This window comes from Myxocyprinus asiaticus, chromosome 38 (genome assembly GCF_019703515.2).
Source record: "Myxocyprinus asiaticus isolate MX2 ecotype Aquarium Trade chromosome 38, UBuf_Myxa_2, whole genome shotgun sequence".
In the NCBI taxonomy this organism is placed as follows: Eukaryota; Metazoa; Chordata; class Actinopteri; order Cypriniformes; family Catostomidae; genus Myxocyprinus; species Myxocyprinus asiaticus.
In genome coordinates this window covers 8,432,923-8,450,055 of record NC_059381.1, presented here as the reverse complement: position 1 = coordinate 8,450,055, position 17,133 = coordinate 8,432,923, and the positions used below count along the sequence as shown (strand labels likewise).

Here is a 17,133-nt window from a genome sequence, read left to right as displayed (position 1 = left end):
AACGCTGTCTCAGTCTGGAGGGAAGGCCAAAACATAGCATAATGCATTTTCAAATGAAAACATATTAGTGTAGCCGTGGCCTAAATGATATGCCCTTGATATTTTAGAACAGTCTGGCATAATATTACAGTACATTTTTATGTAATTTGTTTATTTGGATTTTTCCCTAGACCTGGTAGAAGACCCAAAGGCTTCCTGTCCTTTATTTCCTCCAAGAACACCCAAGGGCCCCCAGCAGCTCCACGAGTGGCCAAGCCAGGCCCCCAGAAACCAAGAGTCAACACTGCATGCCCCGGGAGGAAACGGATAGCGACCAGCCCTCTTGCAGCAGCAACAAACCCTGGAGTAAAACGACCCTCACCAACTCCTACTTCGTCCATTGCATCTGCCAATGAGGTACGGTTGATCTGTAGTCAAATATTTCAGTTTGTAAATGCCTTTATGGTCACCTGAAAGCTTTGTAACTTTGTTACTAAATAGCTAGATTTGATAAAACTAGACATTTTGGCGGGAGTTTTGGAAGGTTAATCTAGTGTCAAATATTTATAATTATCTTTCTCATTTTCCCTGTATCTTTCAGCAGAACTCAGAGGAAGAACCTACCAGTGTCACAAAGTACTTTTTCAGTGATATCTTTACTGAGGTTGATGAACTAGAAGACAAGGATTGAGGCCAGAGGTTGAAAGAAGGACCCAGACACAACCAACCAAAAATGTTGTAAAATATTGTCTGTTGACTTGAACTATCAGAAGGACCACAACCGAAGAGATACAGCAAAAATGCCTTGACACCTCATGTCAAGGATCAGACTTGCTCTTGGTTTAAGCACTGTCAAAACATTAATAGGGTCTAACAGACATTTTAATTTTTAAGGATAAATAATTTTATTTTCAAAGTATTCAAATTGTGGTAAAGCATTGCTCCAAATATATTTCTGATGCAGTTGCACTGCACCCAATGTCAGGTTGTAAAAAGATTCATGTTTGATCTCAGCATAACTGTGAATTGTACAGTTTTTTTTACTCGGTCACGAATCAGCACCAAGCTTTCATCTCTGGAAATATTGTATTTGATCAGTTCCTTTATTATTGCTTTTTTATTATATATAATGCTATAATATTGCTTTTCATTCTTTTCCAAATTTTAAACTATAATAATATTTTTCAACTTTATAAACTTTAAAAAGCAGTTTTAAAACAAACCGACATTATAATAAACTCTGTACCATGCTGTCTATGCGCATTACGTTTTAGCTTGTTTCTGCCATTTTGACAGCATTTTATCATGGATGCGTTTTGCCACCAAGCTTAACCTTTTATTCAGTGTTATGCTTTCATATTTGTTCACAAATGTTCACAAGCAAATGTTTTTACCTATGTATTTGTAAATATGTGAATAAAATGCTGCATTATGTTGTAAATATTGAATTTAATATTGTACTTTTATTACTGCAAATCTAATATATAAAATGGTAAACTTAAAGGAATATTCCAGTTTAAATATAAAATAAGATCAATCGACAGCATTTGTGACATAATGTTGATTACCACAAAATTTATTTTGACCTATCCCTCCTCTTTTAAAAAAAAAAAGCAAAAATCATGGTCACAGTGAGACGTTTACAATGGAAGTGAATGGGGCCAAGCGGTAAACATTAAAATACATACCGTTTCAAAAGTAAAGTCACATGACATAAACAATACCTAGGTTAACATAATTTTACTGTGATCAAATTGCTAACTAACTTTTTCTGCATTTTATAAGTTGTATCCAATTTTACAACTTTGTTGCCATGATGATAATGCCAAAAATGACAATTTAAACATCTTTACAGCTCATAATAAACTAGTTTTAAGTGAAGAATTAATGTAAGTGCTTTTATAAAATAACATTTCTGCCTTTAAACGCTCAAAAACTTGGCCCCATTCACTTCCATTATAAGTGCCTCACTGTAACCTCGAAATTATTTTTGTGTTAATCAACATTATGCCACAAATACTGTCATAATGCTGTAAAATGAGCTTAACTTTGTATTAAACCCGGAACATTTCTTAAAAGTCTGGGTAAGTTTTGTAGGAATTAAAAAGTTATTACATTCCGTTAAAGTAGAATTACTGAGTAGATTGGCATTTACTATGAAGCAGCTATCTGAAATTGGCGGGGTTTAATCATAAGGCCGCGTGGAAGCGTTATCACGTGTTTCTTGTTACTTTTCTCTGCGCTGGAACAGTTTTTAAGAATAGACCAATCACAGTCGACTGCGATTACTGGATATGGCATTTTAAAAAGTAATTTAATATAAACTGTCTGCAGATTTCCATTTGTACCTCAGGTAGAAATACCTGGAATTATCACATTTAAACGATTATACTTCTAACGTACAGATTTCTCCAGTGAGGAAAAAAAGGTCCTGAAATATGAACGCGGTTGAACGGAGGAATAGATTGACTTAGCCGTCAAACACCCCCTGGAGAAAGTGTGCACTAAATAGCATTAAAAAACATTAGCAACTGTTCTTCCTAGTGTTCATTTTAATAAATCACAGCAATGGTGGCGCTGTTTTGGTGTGTGTTGAAAACTTCAAGCGCCACCCACATCACACAATGAGAAAACACCCTGTCTTTCCATCGTTGCAGCTACATTTCCAACTGGATTTGACTTTCTTTTTTTTTTTACTGATGGGGCCTTTAACATATAAATTTAAACATTTAGGGCGGAATTATTAATACCGCATTTCCACTTAGCATTTCGAAGTGCACTCGGTCGATTATTTTAAGCGGATATTCAACATAATACATCAAAAATAATGTTCTGCAGAAACCAAACTTCCAGAGCCACAGTGGCTCGTGGATCTGCAATGGAGATGGAGGTGAAGAGAGGACGATTCCGGCTGAGCGTGCTGGAGGATTCCGCACAGGTGAGCACCACACCTGTACATCCACAGAAGAACCATCACTGCAAGTTTCAAACTCATCACAACATTATTGAAAACCCAAAGTGAAATTGTATTGCCCATAGGTAGCTCTGGAGAGTTCGTGGATTGTTTCATGGAAGTATCTATCCTTTAGAGGTTATAAAGGAATATTTAGAGGTTATAAAGGAATATTGCGGGTTCAAATCGAGTTAAGCTCAATCGACAGCATTTGTGGCATAAAAACAATTTTAAAGCTCAAATAAGAGTTTATCAGAATAATTAATGTAAGTGCTTTTATAAAATTGTAAGCTTCACATCTCTGCCTTTAACCCCTCCAAAAATTGGCCCCATTCACTTCTACTGTAACCTCGATTTCAAGTCGTCATTTTTATCTGTATAGCACTTTTCACAACATACATCGTTTCAAAGCAGCTTTACAGAAAATCATGCTTTAACAGACAATGAAACTGTAATATCTATAAAGTCTTAGAGTCATCATTGTGTAGTCTGATTGAATACGATTATGAAGTGTGTATAAAAATAAGTAATTCAATAATAACTGTATTTAGAAACACAGTGAGCAAGCCGAAGGCGAGTGTGGCAAGGATTACAAAACTCCATAAGATGTTGGTTAATGGAGAAAAATAATCTTGGGAGAAACCAGGCTCACTGTGGGGGCCAGTTTCCCTCTGGCTAAACAGCATGAATATAATGCCAATAATAGTTATTTATGTGCAGTGCAAGTCATGTTTTAAAATTCTTTAAGTAAGTGTTGGAGTTGGCATCAGTTCATCCTCTGAGGTCCATCGTAATAGACTGAAGTGATATCTGGCTGGCACCAGCTGCATTTAGTCATCATCACTCAGTCACGTAGCAGTGGAGTCTGAGACTAAGCAGGAATGGAGCTGGAGCCGGCCGGTTCTGGTGAACACCGTTACACTCGTGAAGCTGCTGGGGGCCCTTGGGTGTTCTTGGAGGAAATAAAGGACAGGAAGCCTTTGGGTCTTCTACCAGGTCTATGGGAGAAATCCAAATAAACAAGGGATAGGAGTCGAGGGATGTGTCAAAATTATTGTTTGCTGTAATCAACATTATGCCACAAATGCTGTCAATTGAGCTTAACTTGTATTGAATACAGAATATTCTTTTAATATGAACTCTTTTCTGTGAAATATTTCTCATCACATTCTTCCAGACCAAAAGTATGTCCCATGCTATCCATGTTACTTTTATAGCTCTATACTTTCACTGTATATTAACTATCTTCTCACTTCTGTCCATTTTTATTTCTTTCAAGAAACGTCTGAAACAAAGTTGTTACTTGAATGAAACAACTGAGAAGTCAATTAAATCTGAGCTATGAAAGGGCGACCACTGAGCAATTCAATGTTCTTGTGGGTTACCCTACTTTCTAAACTTAACACCTAACAGGTGAATTTGTCCCCAAACACTTAATTCAACACATTCTTCTGTGGCCTTAACTATTAACTACTTAACTATTATTAAGGATATGCTCAGCATTGTTGCATCAATTAGTGTCCGACAGTTTGATTACTGCAATTTGTCTGGGTGGGATTAGGATTCTTTTGCATGGTGTCATTAGGCAGCAATGAGATTAGCCAATTTGCTTATTAGAACCAGATAAAGAACTATAGGGCATCCTTTTTTCTCAGACATACTGTAGAAGTGGCCCAGAGGGCATCGCAAGGCTTCACACAATGCTCACTGTCTAAAGAATGATAGACTGAGCAGCAAGAACCAGCATGATATGGCAGACTATTAGTCAGGGAACAAAAAAGTCAATGTGAAACGCCACTCACAAGTCATAACAAGAAATTTATACATTGTGTGTGTGTATGTGATCTCTTGGTGCAGAGCTCAGTCATACATGAATGGAAATATTCTGGCTTAGGATCACATTACCATCGCATTGCGATGCATAAATATCTTACTTGATATCTGATGTACTTTTGAACCTTAAGCACTTGTTATCAGTTCGCAGTCCAAATCAGCCCTTGACATGTCTACATGGCGTCTAATCTCTTATGACAGTTCTTTTGGCACACATTCAACTGCAGTTTGGATTTGAGGCCAAAGTAAATTGAGATTTACCTTTGTAAATTCCAAGATGCATTAGATCTTTTTATCTCAACCTGATGGATAAACCCTCAAATTCCTTATTATTATCATGCAGATGCAGGTAATTGTGTTAATCTTAAAACATACTCATAGATCACCCTCTTTTCAGCTCTTATGTAACTGCGGCACCTTACAGCACAGTTTACAGGATGTAAACAGATTACAGAGCTATTTTACTGCCTAACTATCTGACTACCATAAACACAGAATGAATGCGAAAATAGAAAGTGACCTGAACATTTTCACAACCCTCCTCTGTTTTTGCATATGTCTGAGAGTGTGTTTGTCTGTTTGTGACAAGAGACGATCATAATTTATGATTAGTGGTGCACCTACATGTCGCACATTAGGGTGAATCTCATGTAAGCCGTCAAGAAGGTGTCCAGGTCATATTTCACCCCAAAATCAAAAGAAATTAAAATAAGAAATTATGACTTTTGAGTAAAGATTTTTTTTTTTTTTTTACATGGCATTAATTTAATAACAATTAAGAACACCTCTCCAAATTCTTATTAATGAAATGGAACAAACAAAAATGGATATATTGTGGTGGTATTGGTTGTACAGACTTAATTGAATAATTGAATAGATGACCTTTAAGAATAATCAAAATTAACACCCCCCTGCAGGGACATTTTTTAACTAATGTCTTTAACACTGAAAACAGTCTTAATAATCCTAAAAAAAGGCATAATTTTCATTAAGCAAAATACAGTTTCTTTCTTTTTCTTTTTTTTTTTTGGACATGTTTTTCATAAGATTCACCTGCTGTTACTTGAGTGCAATTGAAGACATCTTGTCCCATAGATCCACTTGATACTGGATAATCATCATCATCATGCTCTGCATATCAATTTCCGCTCAATTTCCTCCACTAATTTTGGTGTTATAGAGTTAAGGAGTGACCCTACAAAACCACCTTCCTCTTTTTCCTGCCTTAAGTTCTTTTGGAAATCATACAGTAGTACTGTCCATCCTCTTACTTCCTGAAGAGGTTTTATCTAAAGATGTAGGTTAAACTTGGGCAAGTATATTTGCATTTATAAAATTTTTCCTCATAACTAAAAACATACATATACATATAATTATATATATATATACACACACAGTTGATGTTTACATACACCTTAGCCAAATATATTTAAACTCAGTTTTTCACAATTCCTGACATTTAATCATACAAAACATTCCCTGTCATAGGTCAGTTAGGATCACTACTTTATTGTAAGAATGTGAAATGTCAGAATAATAGTAGAGAGAATGATTTATTTCAGCTTTTATTTCTCTCATCAAATTCCCAGTGGGTTAGAAGTTTACATACACTTTGTTAGTATTTGGTAGCATTGCCTTTAAATCGTTTAACATGGGTGAAACGTACATGCTTTTCAGTTCTGCCCACAAATTTTCTATCGGATTGAGGTCAGGGCTTTGTGATGGCCACTCCAATACCTTGACTTTGTTGTCCTTAAGCTATTTTGCCACAACTTTGGAGGTATGCTTGGGGTCATTGTCCATTTGGAAGACCCATTTGCGAACTTCCTGGCTGATGTCTTGATGTTGCTTCAATATATCCACATAATTTTCCTTCCTCATGATGCCATCTATTTTGTGAAGTGCACCAGTCCCTCCTGCAGCAAAGCACCTCCACAACCTGATGCTGCCACCCCCATGCTTCACGGTTGGGATGGTGTTCTTCAGCTTGCAAGCCTCACCATTTTTCCTCCAAACATAATGGTCAGTATGGCCAAACAGTAAAATTTTTGTTTCATCAGACCAGGGGACATTTCTCCAAAAAGTAAGATCTTTGTTCCCATGTGCACTTGCAAACTGTAGTCTGGCTTTTTTATGGCAGTTCTGGAGCAGTGGCTTCTTCCTTGATGAGCAGCCTTTCAGGTTATATCGATATAGGACTCGTTTTACTGTGGATATAGATACTTGTCTACCTGTTTCCTCTAGCATCTTCACAAGGTCCTTTGCTGTTGTTCTGGGATTAATTTGCACTTTTCACACCAAACTACATTCATCTCTAGGAGACAGAATGCGTCTCCTTCCTGAGCGGTATGATGGCTGCGTGGTCCCATGGTGTTTATACTTGCGTACTATCGTTTGTACAGATGAACGTGGTACCTTCAAGTGCTTGGAAATTGCTCCCAAAGATGAACCATACTTGTGGAGGTCCACAATTTTTTTTTTTCTGAGGTCTTGGCTGATTTCTTTTGACTTTCCCATGATGTCACACAAAAAGGCACTGAGTTTGAAGGTAGCCCTTAAAATACATCCACAGGTACACCTCCAATTCAGTACACCTCCTATCAGAAGCTAATTGTCTAAAGGCTTGACATCATTTTCTGGAATTTTCCAAGCTGCTTAAAGGCACAGTTAACTTCGTGTATGTAAACTTCTGACCCATTGGAATTGTGATAATCATTTGTTGGAAAAATTACTTGTGTCATGCACAAAGTAGATGTCCTAAAAGACTTGCCAAAACTATAGTTTGCTAATATTAAATCTGAGGAGTGGTTAAAAAAATTAGTTTTAATGACTTCAACCAAAGTGTATGTAAACTTCTGACTTCAACTGTATATATACTGTGTGATATATATATATATATATTACAAGGCTCTCTGGAATACTCAATTCTGATTGGTGAATGACGCCATCTAGCGGTGTGATATCTCAGGGTAACATCCACATATCAGACCACTCATCTGGGTATTGTAAGCCATCTTTCCTGCTTCTCGGATTACTGTGCGATCTCTACAAGTAAGCTAATAAAATTATGGGAATGAGCTTTATTGCCAAGTATGCTTACACATACAAGGAATTTGTCTTGGTGACAGGAGCTTCCGGTGTACAACAATACAAAAACAGCAGCAAGACATAGATAATAATAAAAAATAAAAAATAATTATACACATACGTACAGACACACACATACACACATACACATGGGTAGTGCAAATCTAATACAATCTGTTATGTACAGTGCAAATGTTTTTTTTTTTTTTTTTTTCAGAGGAATGTAATGGCAGAAGAGGTTGGATGTGTTGGATTAATATAAGAAAGACTAAACTGTGTATTGCACATAGTTATTGCTCAATGGGGCAATTTAACTGTTCATGAGATGGATAGCCTGAGGGGAAAAACTGTTTCTGTGCCTGACGGTTCTGGTGCTCAGAGCTCTGAAGCGTCGGCCAGAAGGCAACAGTTCAAAAAGGAAGTGGGCAGGGTGAGTGGGGTCCAGAATGATTTTTCCAGATTTCTTCCTCACTCTGGAAGTGTATAGATCTTGAAGGGGGGGGCAGGGGGCAACCAATAATCCTCTCAGCAGTCCGAACTATCCTTTGTAGTCTTCTGATGTCTGATTTTGTAGCTGAACCAAACCAGACAGTTATTGAAGTGCAGAGGACAGTCTCAATGACTGCTGAGTAGAACTGTATCAGCAGCGCCTGTGGTAGGTTGAATTTCCTCAACTGGCGAAGGAAGTACAACCTCTGCTGGGCCTTTTTCACAATGGAGTCAATGTGGGTCTCCCACTTCAGGTCCTGTGAGATGGTAGTGCCCAGGAACCTGATTGACTCCACTGCGGCCACAGTGCTGTTTAGAATGGAGAGGGGGGGCAGTATTGGGGTGTTCCTCCTAAAGTCCACAATCATCTCCACCGTTTTGAGCGTGTTCAGCTCAAGGTTGTTTTGACTGCACCACACAGCCAGCTGTTTAACCTCCCTTCTGTATGCAGACTCATCGTCATCTCAGATGAGGCCGATGACAGTGGTGTCATCTGCAAACTTCAGGAGCTTTGCAGAGGGGTCCTTGGCGATGCAGTCTTTGGTGTAGAGGGAGAAGATTAGTGGGGAGAGCACACATCCCTGGGGGGCACCAGTGCTGATTGTACAGGTGCTAGAAGTGAGTTTCCCCTGTCTCACAAGCTGCTGCCTGTCTGTCAGAAAGCTGGTAATCCACTGACAGATAGACATGGGAACAGAGAGTTGGTGTAATTTATTCTGGAGTATAGTTGGGATGATGGTGTTGAAAGCCGAACAGAAGTCCACAAAAAGGATCCTTGCATATGTCCCTGGTCTGTCCAGATGTTGCAGGATATGATGCAATCCCATGTTGACTGCTTCATCCACAGACCTGTTTGCTCTAAGCAAATTGAAGGGGATCTAGAAAGGGTCCAGTGATGTTCTTCAGGTGGGCCAACACCAGTCTCTCAAATGATTTCATGACCACAGACGTCAGGGCAACAAGTCTGTAGTCATTAAGTCCTGTGATTTTTGGTTACTTTGGGATGGGGATGATAGTGGAACGTTTGTAGCAGCATGGGACTTCACACTGCTCCAGTGATCTATTGAAGATCTGTGTGAAGATGGGGGCCAGCTGGTTAGCACAGGATCTAAGACATGCAGGTGAAACGCCATCTGGGCCCTGTGCTTTCCTTATCCTTTGTTGTTGAAAGACGCAGCTCACATCATCTTCACAGATCTTAAGTGCAGGTTGAGTAGCAGGAGGGGGGAGGAGGGGGGTTGCAGGAGGTGTTGGTGTTTGTGTGAAGTGAAGGTCAGAGTGGGTGTGGAGTGTGAGATTGGGCCTTTCAAATCTGCAGTAGAACACATTCAGGTCGTGAGCCAGTTGTTGGTGCACCAGAGGGTTAGGGGCAGGAGTCATGTAATTCGTAAGTTGTTTCATGCCATTCCACACTGATGCAGGGTCGTTAGCTGAAAACTTGTTTTTCTGCTTCTCAGAGTATCTTCTTTTAGCCACTCTGATTCCCTTATTCAGTGTTCCTGGCCTGATTGTACAAGACTTTATCCCCACCCCTGCAAGCATCCTCTTTGGCCTGATGAAGCTGCCAGAGCTCTGCTGTAAACCATGGTTTGTCATTGTTGAACTTTAAATAAGTCTTAGTAGGAATGATCATATCCTCACAGAAACTGGTATATGATGTAACAGTATCTGTGAGCTCGTCCAGGTCAGTGGCTGCAGCCTCAAAAACACTCCAATCCGTGCAATCGAAGCAGGCTTGTAGTTCCCGTTCTGTTTCATTGGTCCATCTCTTTACAGTCCTTACTACTGGCTTGGTTGATTTTAATTTCTGCCTGTAGGTTGGAAGAAGATGAACCAGACAGTGATCAGATAGTCCCAAAGCTGTTCTAGGAACAGAGCGATATGCATCCTTTATTGTTGTGTAGCAATGATCCAGTATATTTCTGTCTGTGGTTGGGCATGTAATGTGCTGTTTGTATTTGGGCAGTTCACGTGTGAGGTTGCTTTATTAAAATCCCCAAGAATAATAATAACTGAGTCCGGGTATTGTTGTTCCGTGTCTGTGATCTGATCAGCCAGCTGTTGCAGCGCGGCATTCAAACACGCGTTTGGCACGATATACACACTCACCAAAACTAAACGAGGAAAACTCCCGCGGCGAGTAGAAAGGCTTACAGTTAATAAAGAGCGCTTGCTTAGGACAGCACATCTTCTTTACCGTTGTTACATCTGTACACCAACTTTCATTGATGTAAAAGCATGTTCCACTGCCTCTCGTTTTCCCCGTTAACTCCGCGATGCAATCTGCTCTGAACAGCTGGAAGCCCGGCAGATGTAACTCGCTGTCCGGAATGGCTTCACTCAGCCATGTTTCTGTGAAGCACAAGGCAGCAGAGTTTGAAAAGTCCTTGTTTGTGCGGGTGAGGAGATGTAGTTCATCCGTTTTGTTAGGGAGAGAGCGGAGATTTGCTAGATGAATGCTCGGCAGCGTTGTTTGAAAGCCCCGCCGACGGAGTTTGACCAGCGCGCCTGCTCGTCTCCCTCGTCTGCGTCTCATAGCATGTTTAAACAACACAGCAGTGCCGCTGACTAAAATGTAAATCAAAACATCCGAATATTCAAAATCTGGGAAAAGATTGACTGGTGTATGCTGTCGAATGTTCAGCAGTTCGTCTCTGGTAAAACTGACTGAAAAAAGATTATTAAACACAGGACCAACAAACAAAAATAACAAAACATTAGAAGCGCTCCACACCGAGGCGGCCATCCACGGTGCCATCATGATGCATATTTCAACTCAAATCAATGTTTCATGTGCATTTATTAATTTATTTGGGAAATAGTATTTTAATGAGCATGATAATGAGCAATCAAACACCAACAGAACTTGACGCAAACTGGAGGTGGATTTCAACTCTTCAGCGATTTATTTCTTCTCACATAATAGTGTAATCAATATTTTATGTCCGTGTATTTGTTTTTGGTTAGTAGCTGTGTAATAATGAAATTAACATTGGCTGGTGAATGCCAAAATACAACTATATATATATAGAAATTAACATAAATAGAACAAATGAGCATATATAACACATAATAGTACCATTATACTATTATTTTTATAATAGTAAATTTGCAACATGCATAAAGGCTAAAGAGTAAACAAGAAGAGAAGCTTCTTGTTCAAGCACCATTTCTGAGGCTGTACTAAACTAATATGACTGCACGTGAAAATTCACCTGTAGTCCTGCATGTCGCTGCATGCCTTCTGCTTTATACGTTAACGTATACAACCACAAATACCTGGAATTACTGGAATTACAATGTCAGAATACAGTGAACCTGAGAGTTGTGTTCACAGTACTTGTAAAACATGAACTGTTCTGTGGAAATAAAGCGAACTAAACTCGAATAGCTCCTGAGATGGTCGGGATCATTTGCAGCATTCAGCTTTAAATATACAACACTATACTTGCAAACTGTTTCCAGACGACAGACTGAGATGAGTAAAAACTCGTTACATGTGATTATTCTGCGAGAAGCGCTCACTTGTGCGTGTGAGCGGCAGAGTGCCACTTAACCTCTGAAAACACAGTGAATCAGACGTGCATTTTAAGCTGTCAAGAATAAATTGTGTTTAAAGTAGGGCTGTCAGAATTAACATGTTAATGCATACGATTTAATTTTTCTTAATCAAGATTAACGCACTGACCGTTAATACAGCATAAACACTGGTGTGAATGGCAGAAGGGCTTTGTAATGTTTCTGCCCGGAGTCATTACACTGAAGCACATGCCACAGCGCCAGAGGCCTTCTACCAAGTAGAGCCTACAAGCTTGGCATAAAACAGCACATTGTCATAACACGCTTGTTGACTGTTACACTCTCTCCTGTAATAGAGCCTCGGAGGATATCTAAGTAAATAAAAGAATCTCTGCACATACACACACACAACCACACTTCTGTGATAAAATGGAGAAAGGAACTCTTAATGCTATTTGATGTACAAAACAAGCCCAGATGGGACTTGTGATAGAAATCAAGTATTTTTCAGCCTATGTAAGGTGCATTTTAATTACCACAGAAGCGAGACGTGTTTGTTTGCAAGCGCTTTTCTTGGTGAGTTGAAAGCAGTGCTCGACGCTGGTGTTGATGCTCTGATGCGATCATTGCTGTTACAGAGTAGATTCATATTCTGGAGGATGAGAGTTTAAGAGATTTAAGGCCCATTGCAATGAATAGGCCTGTGCAAACTATGTGGGGACTAGTAATTTAAATCAGTCAAACTCCCACTTAGACTTTGAGAAATGTTTAATGTCACTTGAATTGGTGCTATTTTAGTGCATTTCTATCTTTATACTGTGGAAGGCTTTGTTTGGAAAATGTTAATAAAGCATTATTTTGCTACATACTGTTTTGTTTGCTTTCCTAAGATAGAAATAATTGAATTTTGACAAGAAAATATAATGTCAAATTTCTCTAAAATTTTTTGATTAACAACAAGAATTATGCAATTAATCACGATTAAACATTTTAATCAGCTGACAGCACTAGTTTAAAGCAAAAGTTGGCATTATAATGATTTGAAATTAGTTAAATCTTTTGTAGTAAAATAAATTCTTCAACCGGATACTTTAATGAAATAAAGTTCCTAAAAAAATATAATAAGTCAGAAGACATCTTGAACACAATTGTGTGACAATTGCCCCTGGTCTCCCCTTTATCAAAATATATTGCAAAACTATACTGTTTTAAGTTTGTAACAGTGGCCATTCAGAGTGCTGGAAACATTCTTTAGGCACTTAAAACAAACTTGTGACTGCCTATGCATAAAAAAACAATACGTTATTATATTTAAGCCCTTTGAGCTTGACCTTTGGACTGAAGTGGTCTTGTACTAAAGAGGCTTAAACTGGTAAGATTTTTGGCTGGTCCACCTTTGAAACATGATTTGCATTTGGCACATGCCATAGACTGTGACTTTCTAAAGTTGTGGATAGAGCTTTCTATGCATTTTTAAAACATAATTTGTGAAACCAACAATGCACTAGTAAGTGTCATAATCTCTTCTTAACCATGGTAAGATAAGTATGTTTTGAAGGTGATCAAATGAGGCATTTTTGTGCATACTGGTAGTTAAATTCTCAGTTATACTAGAAAAAATGCACTAAGAAAGTACATTTTACAATATTATTAACCATCAAAATTGACTGTTGATTGAAATGCATGAAACAAAGTTCACTTTTGTGCAATGTGTTCTGCATTGAGGGAGTTAATTCAAGTCAGCTCGGCATGTGACCAATTTACTGGCCTACTTTGAGAAAAACACTTCATGATGGCTTCTAGAGCTAAAGCAAAAAATCCATACAAATCTTTTTACCTCATTTGAACTTTATACATACTGCTGGATACATGGCACATGAGAAACAAGACATGCATTTGCATTTCATGACTTATTCTGTAAGATTTTAACAGCACTCTCTTGTGAAAAGGCAATGAACAAGGATCTCATTGTTAGAGCTGTTTGTGTGTGTGTGTGTAGTAGGACTGTCAACTGGGCTGAGAAACTAAATTTGAATTTTTCACTGAAATATTACCTAAAGTCAAAATGTATTTGAATTTTAAAAACATTATTTCAGGTATATCTACAAGACATCTGATTTTTAAATCGACATGGTCTCCTACATCCGCAAAAGGGGGCAACAAATCAATATAAACCAATCAGCACTGTGTCGTAGCTATTGTTTATTGCAAAGAACATATCTGGCTGTTAACATAAGTGCATAAAATGATGAAGTCAAAAGATTTCATCATATCCTCAAATATTAAATAAAAAAGTAAAACAAGAAAAGAAATGCTTCAAAAGACGGTTCTATATTAATGAAGTGTTGCACAGTAACCTATACCAGTGCCATAAAACTACCACGGATTCATGTCACATGTGTGACGTGACTTCAAACTAACGCTTTAAGGATCAGAAAGAGGATGGAAAATGGAAAGAAACCTCGATCAATATTATAAGTGGATTGCATAGGGAAAAAATACATGCTACAAAAGATTAATATGTTCCTATTAATCCAAAACAATTTAAACGACACTAAACTATGGTCAAACTACTTTGCTCTTAAACACTGGTTTTTGGACTGTGGCCTCATTTCTTTTTGATGTCTTGGGTCACATCAGTTTCTGGGTTATTCCAACCTAACAGCATCATCTTTTGAGCCAAGAGTATCCACACTTTTGGAAGCAGAATCAGATGGCTCTCTAGTGCTTTGGTGGGGATAAAGACTAGTCTAATCTGAGGAGCCTGTTGTTTGTTAGGTGGCGAAAGAAAGTAAGTCCATTTTGAATAAGAGCCAACCTGTCCACATTCAGGTGAAAGTGGGACAGTGCCATTCGATGTCAGGCCTTGTGCATTCAAAGGATAGTTCATCCAGAAATTAATATTCTGTCATTATTTACTCACCCATATGTTGTTCCAAGCACACATGACTTTTTTTGTGGACCACAAATTGAAATGTTATGCAGTATGATAATCTCAGTCCCAGGGTAAGTAAAGACTGCAGCATTCAGGTTGTGTACTCACGGGCTGCATGAAGGATGCTGCCCATGACCCAGCCGAGCACTAAATGGGAAGGCTATCGGATAGCTTTGTCCAGATATATTAGAACTACTTTGGTTGAACCTCTCTTTGTCTCTGCAGGACTGTAAGGTCCAGGAACAGATTGAAAGGGAGGTCAGGATCAGAGAAGGGGCTTGTAAGCTGTTAGCTGCTTGTTCTCAGAGAGATCAGGCTCTGGAGGCCTCCAAGACCCTCCTTACCTCTAACAGTCGCATAATGGCACTCATGAGTCAGCTGCAACGCATGAAGGAAGCCCAGGCCATGCAGAAAGCTGGACGCAGGTAATGGAGAGAGATGAATGAGTGGTTTGAGAGTGACTAACAGATATATAGAGGGTTAGAGGGGTGAATATACAGATCAAGTGATGTAGAGATGGATGGATGGATAGTAATTTGATTGGTTGATTAGTTAATTGGATGGGTGGATAATGATTTGGCTGGTCAGTAGATTTGGATGGATGGATGGAAGAATGGCAATTGTATCGGCTGGTTTATTGGATGGGTGGATAATGATTTGGTTGGTTAGTAGATTTGGATGGATGGATAGTGATTTGATTGGATGGATGGCTGGATGGATGGATGAATGGACTGATGGATGGATGGACTGATGGATGGATAATGATTTGGTTGGTTAGTTGATTTGGATGGATAGATAGTGATATGATGGATGGTCATTTGGTTGGTTGGTTAATGGATTGGATTTGGTTAGTCGATTTGGATGGATGGATGAATGGATGGATGGGGGGTAATTTGGTTCGTTGTTAATTTGGTGGATGGATGGATTGAGGATGATAATGATTTGGTTGGTCAGTTGATTTGGATGGATGGAAAAGTAGATAGTGTTTTGATTAGATGGATTGATGGATGGGAAAGTAGATGGTGATTTGATTTGATGGATTGATGGATGGATGGAATTTGATTAGATGGCTTGATGGATGATGGCTTGGATGGATGGATGGATGGATGGATGGATGAATAGATAGATTTTGATTGATTTGTTTGTTTGTTTAAGGTCATTTGATGGCGGGGCTTTTGATGAGAGATTACCTTGCACAGGAAAAGTAGCCATTTCAGGTGGGGTTACACACACACACACACACACACATTTTGGGGTTACAAACACAGACTGACTAACTAACTTACTATTTTTTGTGTATTTGATATTCGTATTTGAATTTAAAATGTTTTGTGCAACTTAATATCCTTAGATATCCGCATTCCTCTTATGTGGAAAGACTCTGAGTACTTCAAAAACAAAGGGGGTGAGTCTGACAAGTTATTACTCGCACCAAGTCAGTAATTTTTTTTTGTCAGATGTTGGCTAATTCTCTCATTCTCTGTTTAGAGCTGCACCAGTGTGCTGTGTTCTGCTTGCTGCAGGTTGGGATAGAGATACATGACACCGATCTCGTAATTGTGGACAGAACACTCACAGACATCTGTTTCGATGACACAGTGATATTGTGAGATATTCTTCGTTTTCTGTCCCTTTTTCCCAAAACCTGACACAACTGACTTTTGTTTGTTTGATTTTTTATAATGACTTTCGTCTGTAGAACACAAAAAGAAATGTAAGGCGGTTGTCTCAATCACCATTCACTTTCATTGCATCCTTTTTTCCATACAATGAAAGTGAATAGTGATTGAGAATGTCTTATATTTCAAAAGATGTAGGAAAATTTGTCTTCTAAATTTGTTTATGATATGAGCCCTTTAAATGTTTTAATTCTTCATATAGGCATATGTTATTTATTTCAAATTTGTATATTGAAACATTAAAAGAAATCCTAAATCTCTAGTTTCCTCTCATGTCTTCTCTCTCTCTCTCCTTCATAGCACTGATGTACCTCCAGGCTTCGACCTGCGGGTGGAGCTGTACAGCTGCTGTGTGGAGGAGGATCTCAGCATGGGCTTCTCCACACGGAGACGGAGCCGGCTCGGAAGCTCTGTTACACGTGCCTCCAGTAAGAAATTCACGGCAACTCTGGAGACGGCAGCTTCCTGCGGTTCCCACAGCAGCGGGTCGGGATCCGGGGAAGGGGGGTCACCTGGAGGAGTGTCTCCGGTACTGCTGCCTGCCCTGTCTGTGCAGTGAGTACTAGTATATGTGTGATTGTGTGTACCATATCTGTTGCATTTACAAACATATGTACAGCTTACTGTACACATTAATACAATGCTCTGAGCAGTGGAAT

General features: G+C 38.8%; 2 protein-coding genes across 8 annotated transcripts in view; both read left to right on the top strand.

Annotated features, from left to right (window-relative positions):
- Positions 1–1,401, top strand: part of LOC127428617 (transcription factor TFIIIB component B'' homolog) — a 169,498-nt gene extending 168,097 nt beyond the window's left edge. For 6 of the 7 annotated variants that reach the window (XM_051677061.1, XM_051677060.1, XM_051677063.1 and 3 more), the window contains 2 exons: positions 171–396; positions 581–1,401. In XM_051677061.1, the coding sequence (XP_051533021.1) occupies positions 171–396; positions 581–670 (316 nt within the window). In that variant the 3' untranslated portion in view covers positions 671–1,401. The remainder of the gene's footprint in view (positions 1–170; positions 397–580) is intronic. The other variant, XM_051677062.1, reaches the window with a different exon arrangement.
- Positions 1,402–2,615: 1,214 nt separating this feature from the next.
- Positions 2,616–17,133, top strand: part of LOC127429216 (rhotekin-like) — a 35,952-nt gene continuing 21,434 nt past the window's right edge. The window contains exons 1-6 of the mRNA XM_051678096.1: positions 2,616–2,917; positions 15,021–15,220; positions 15,951–16,012; positions 16,147–16,200; positions 16,284–16,401; positions 16,775–17,029. Of these exons, the coding sequence (XP_051534056.1) occupies positions 2,807–2,917; positions 15,021–15,220; positions 15,951–16,012; positions 16,147–16,200; positions 16,284–16,401; positions 16,775–17,029 (800 nt within the window). The 5' untranslated portion in view covers positions 2,616–2,806. The remainder of the gene's footprint in view (positions 2,918–15,020; positions 15,221–15,950; positions 16,013–16,146; positions 16,201–16,283; positions 16,402–16,774; positions 17,030–17,133) is intronic.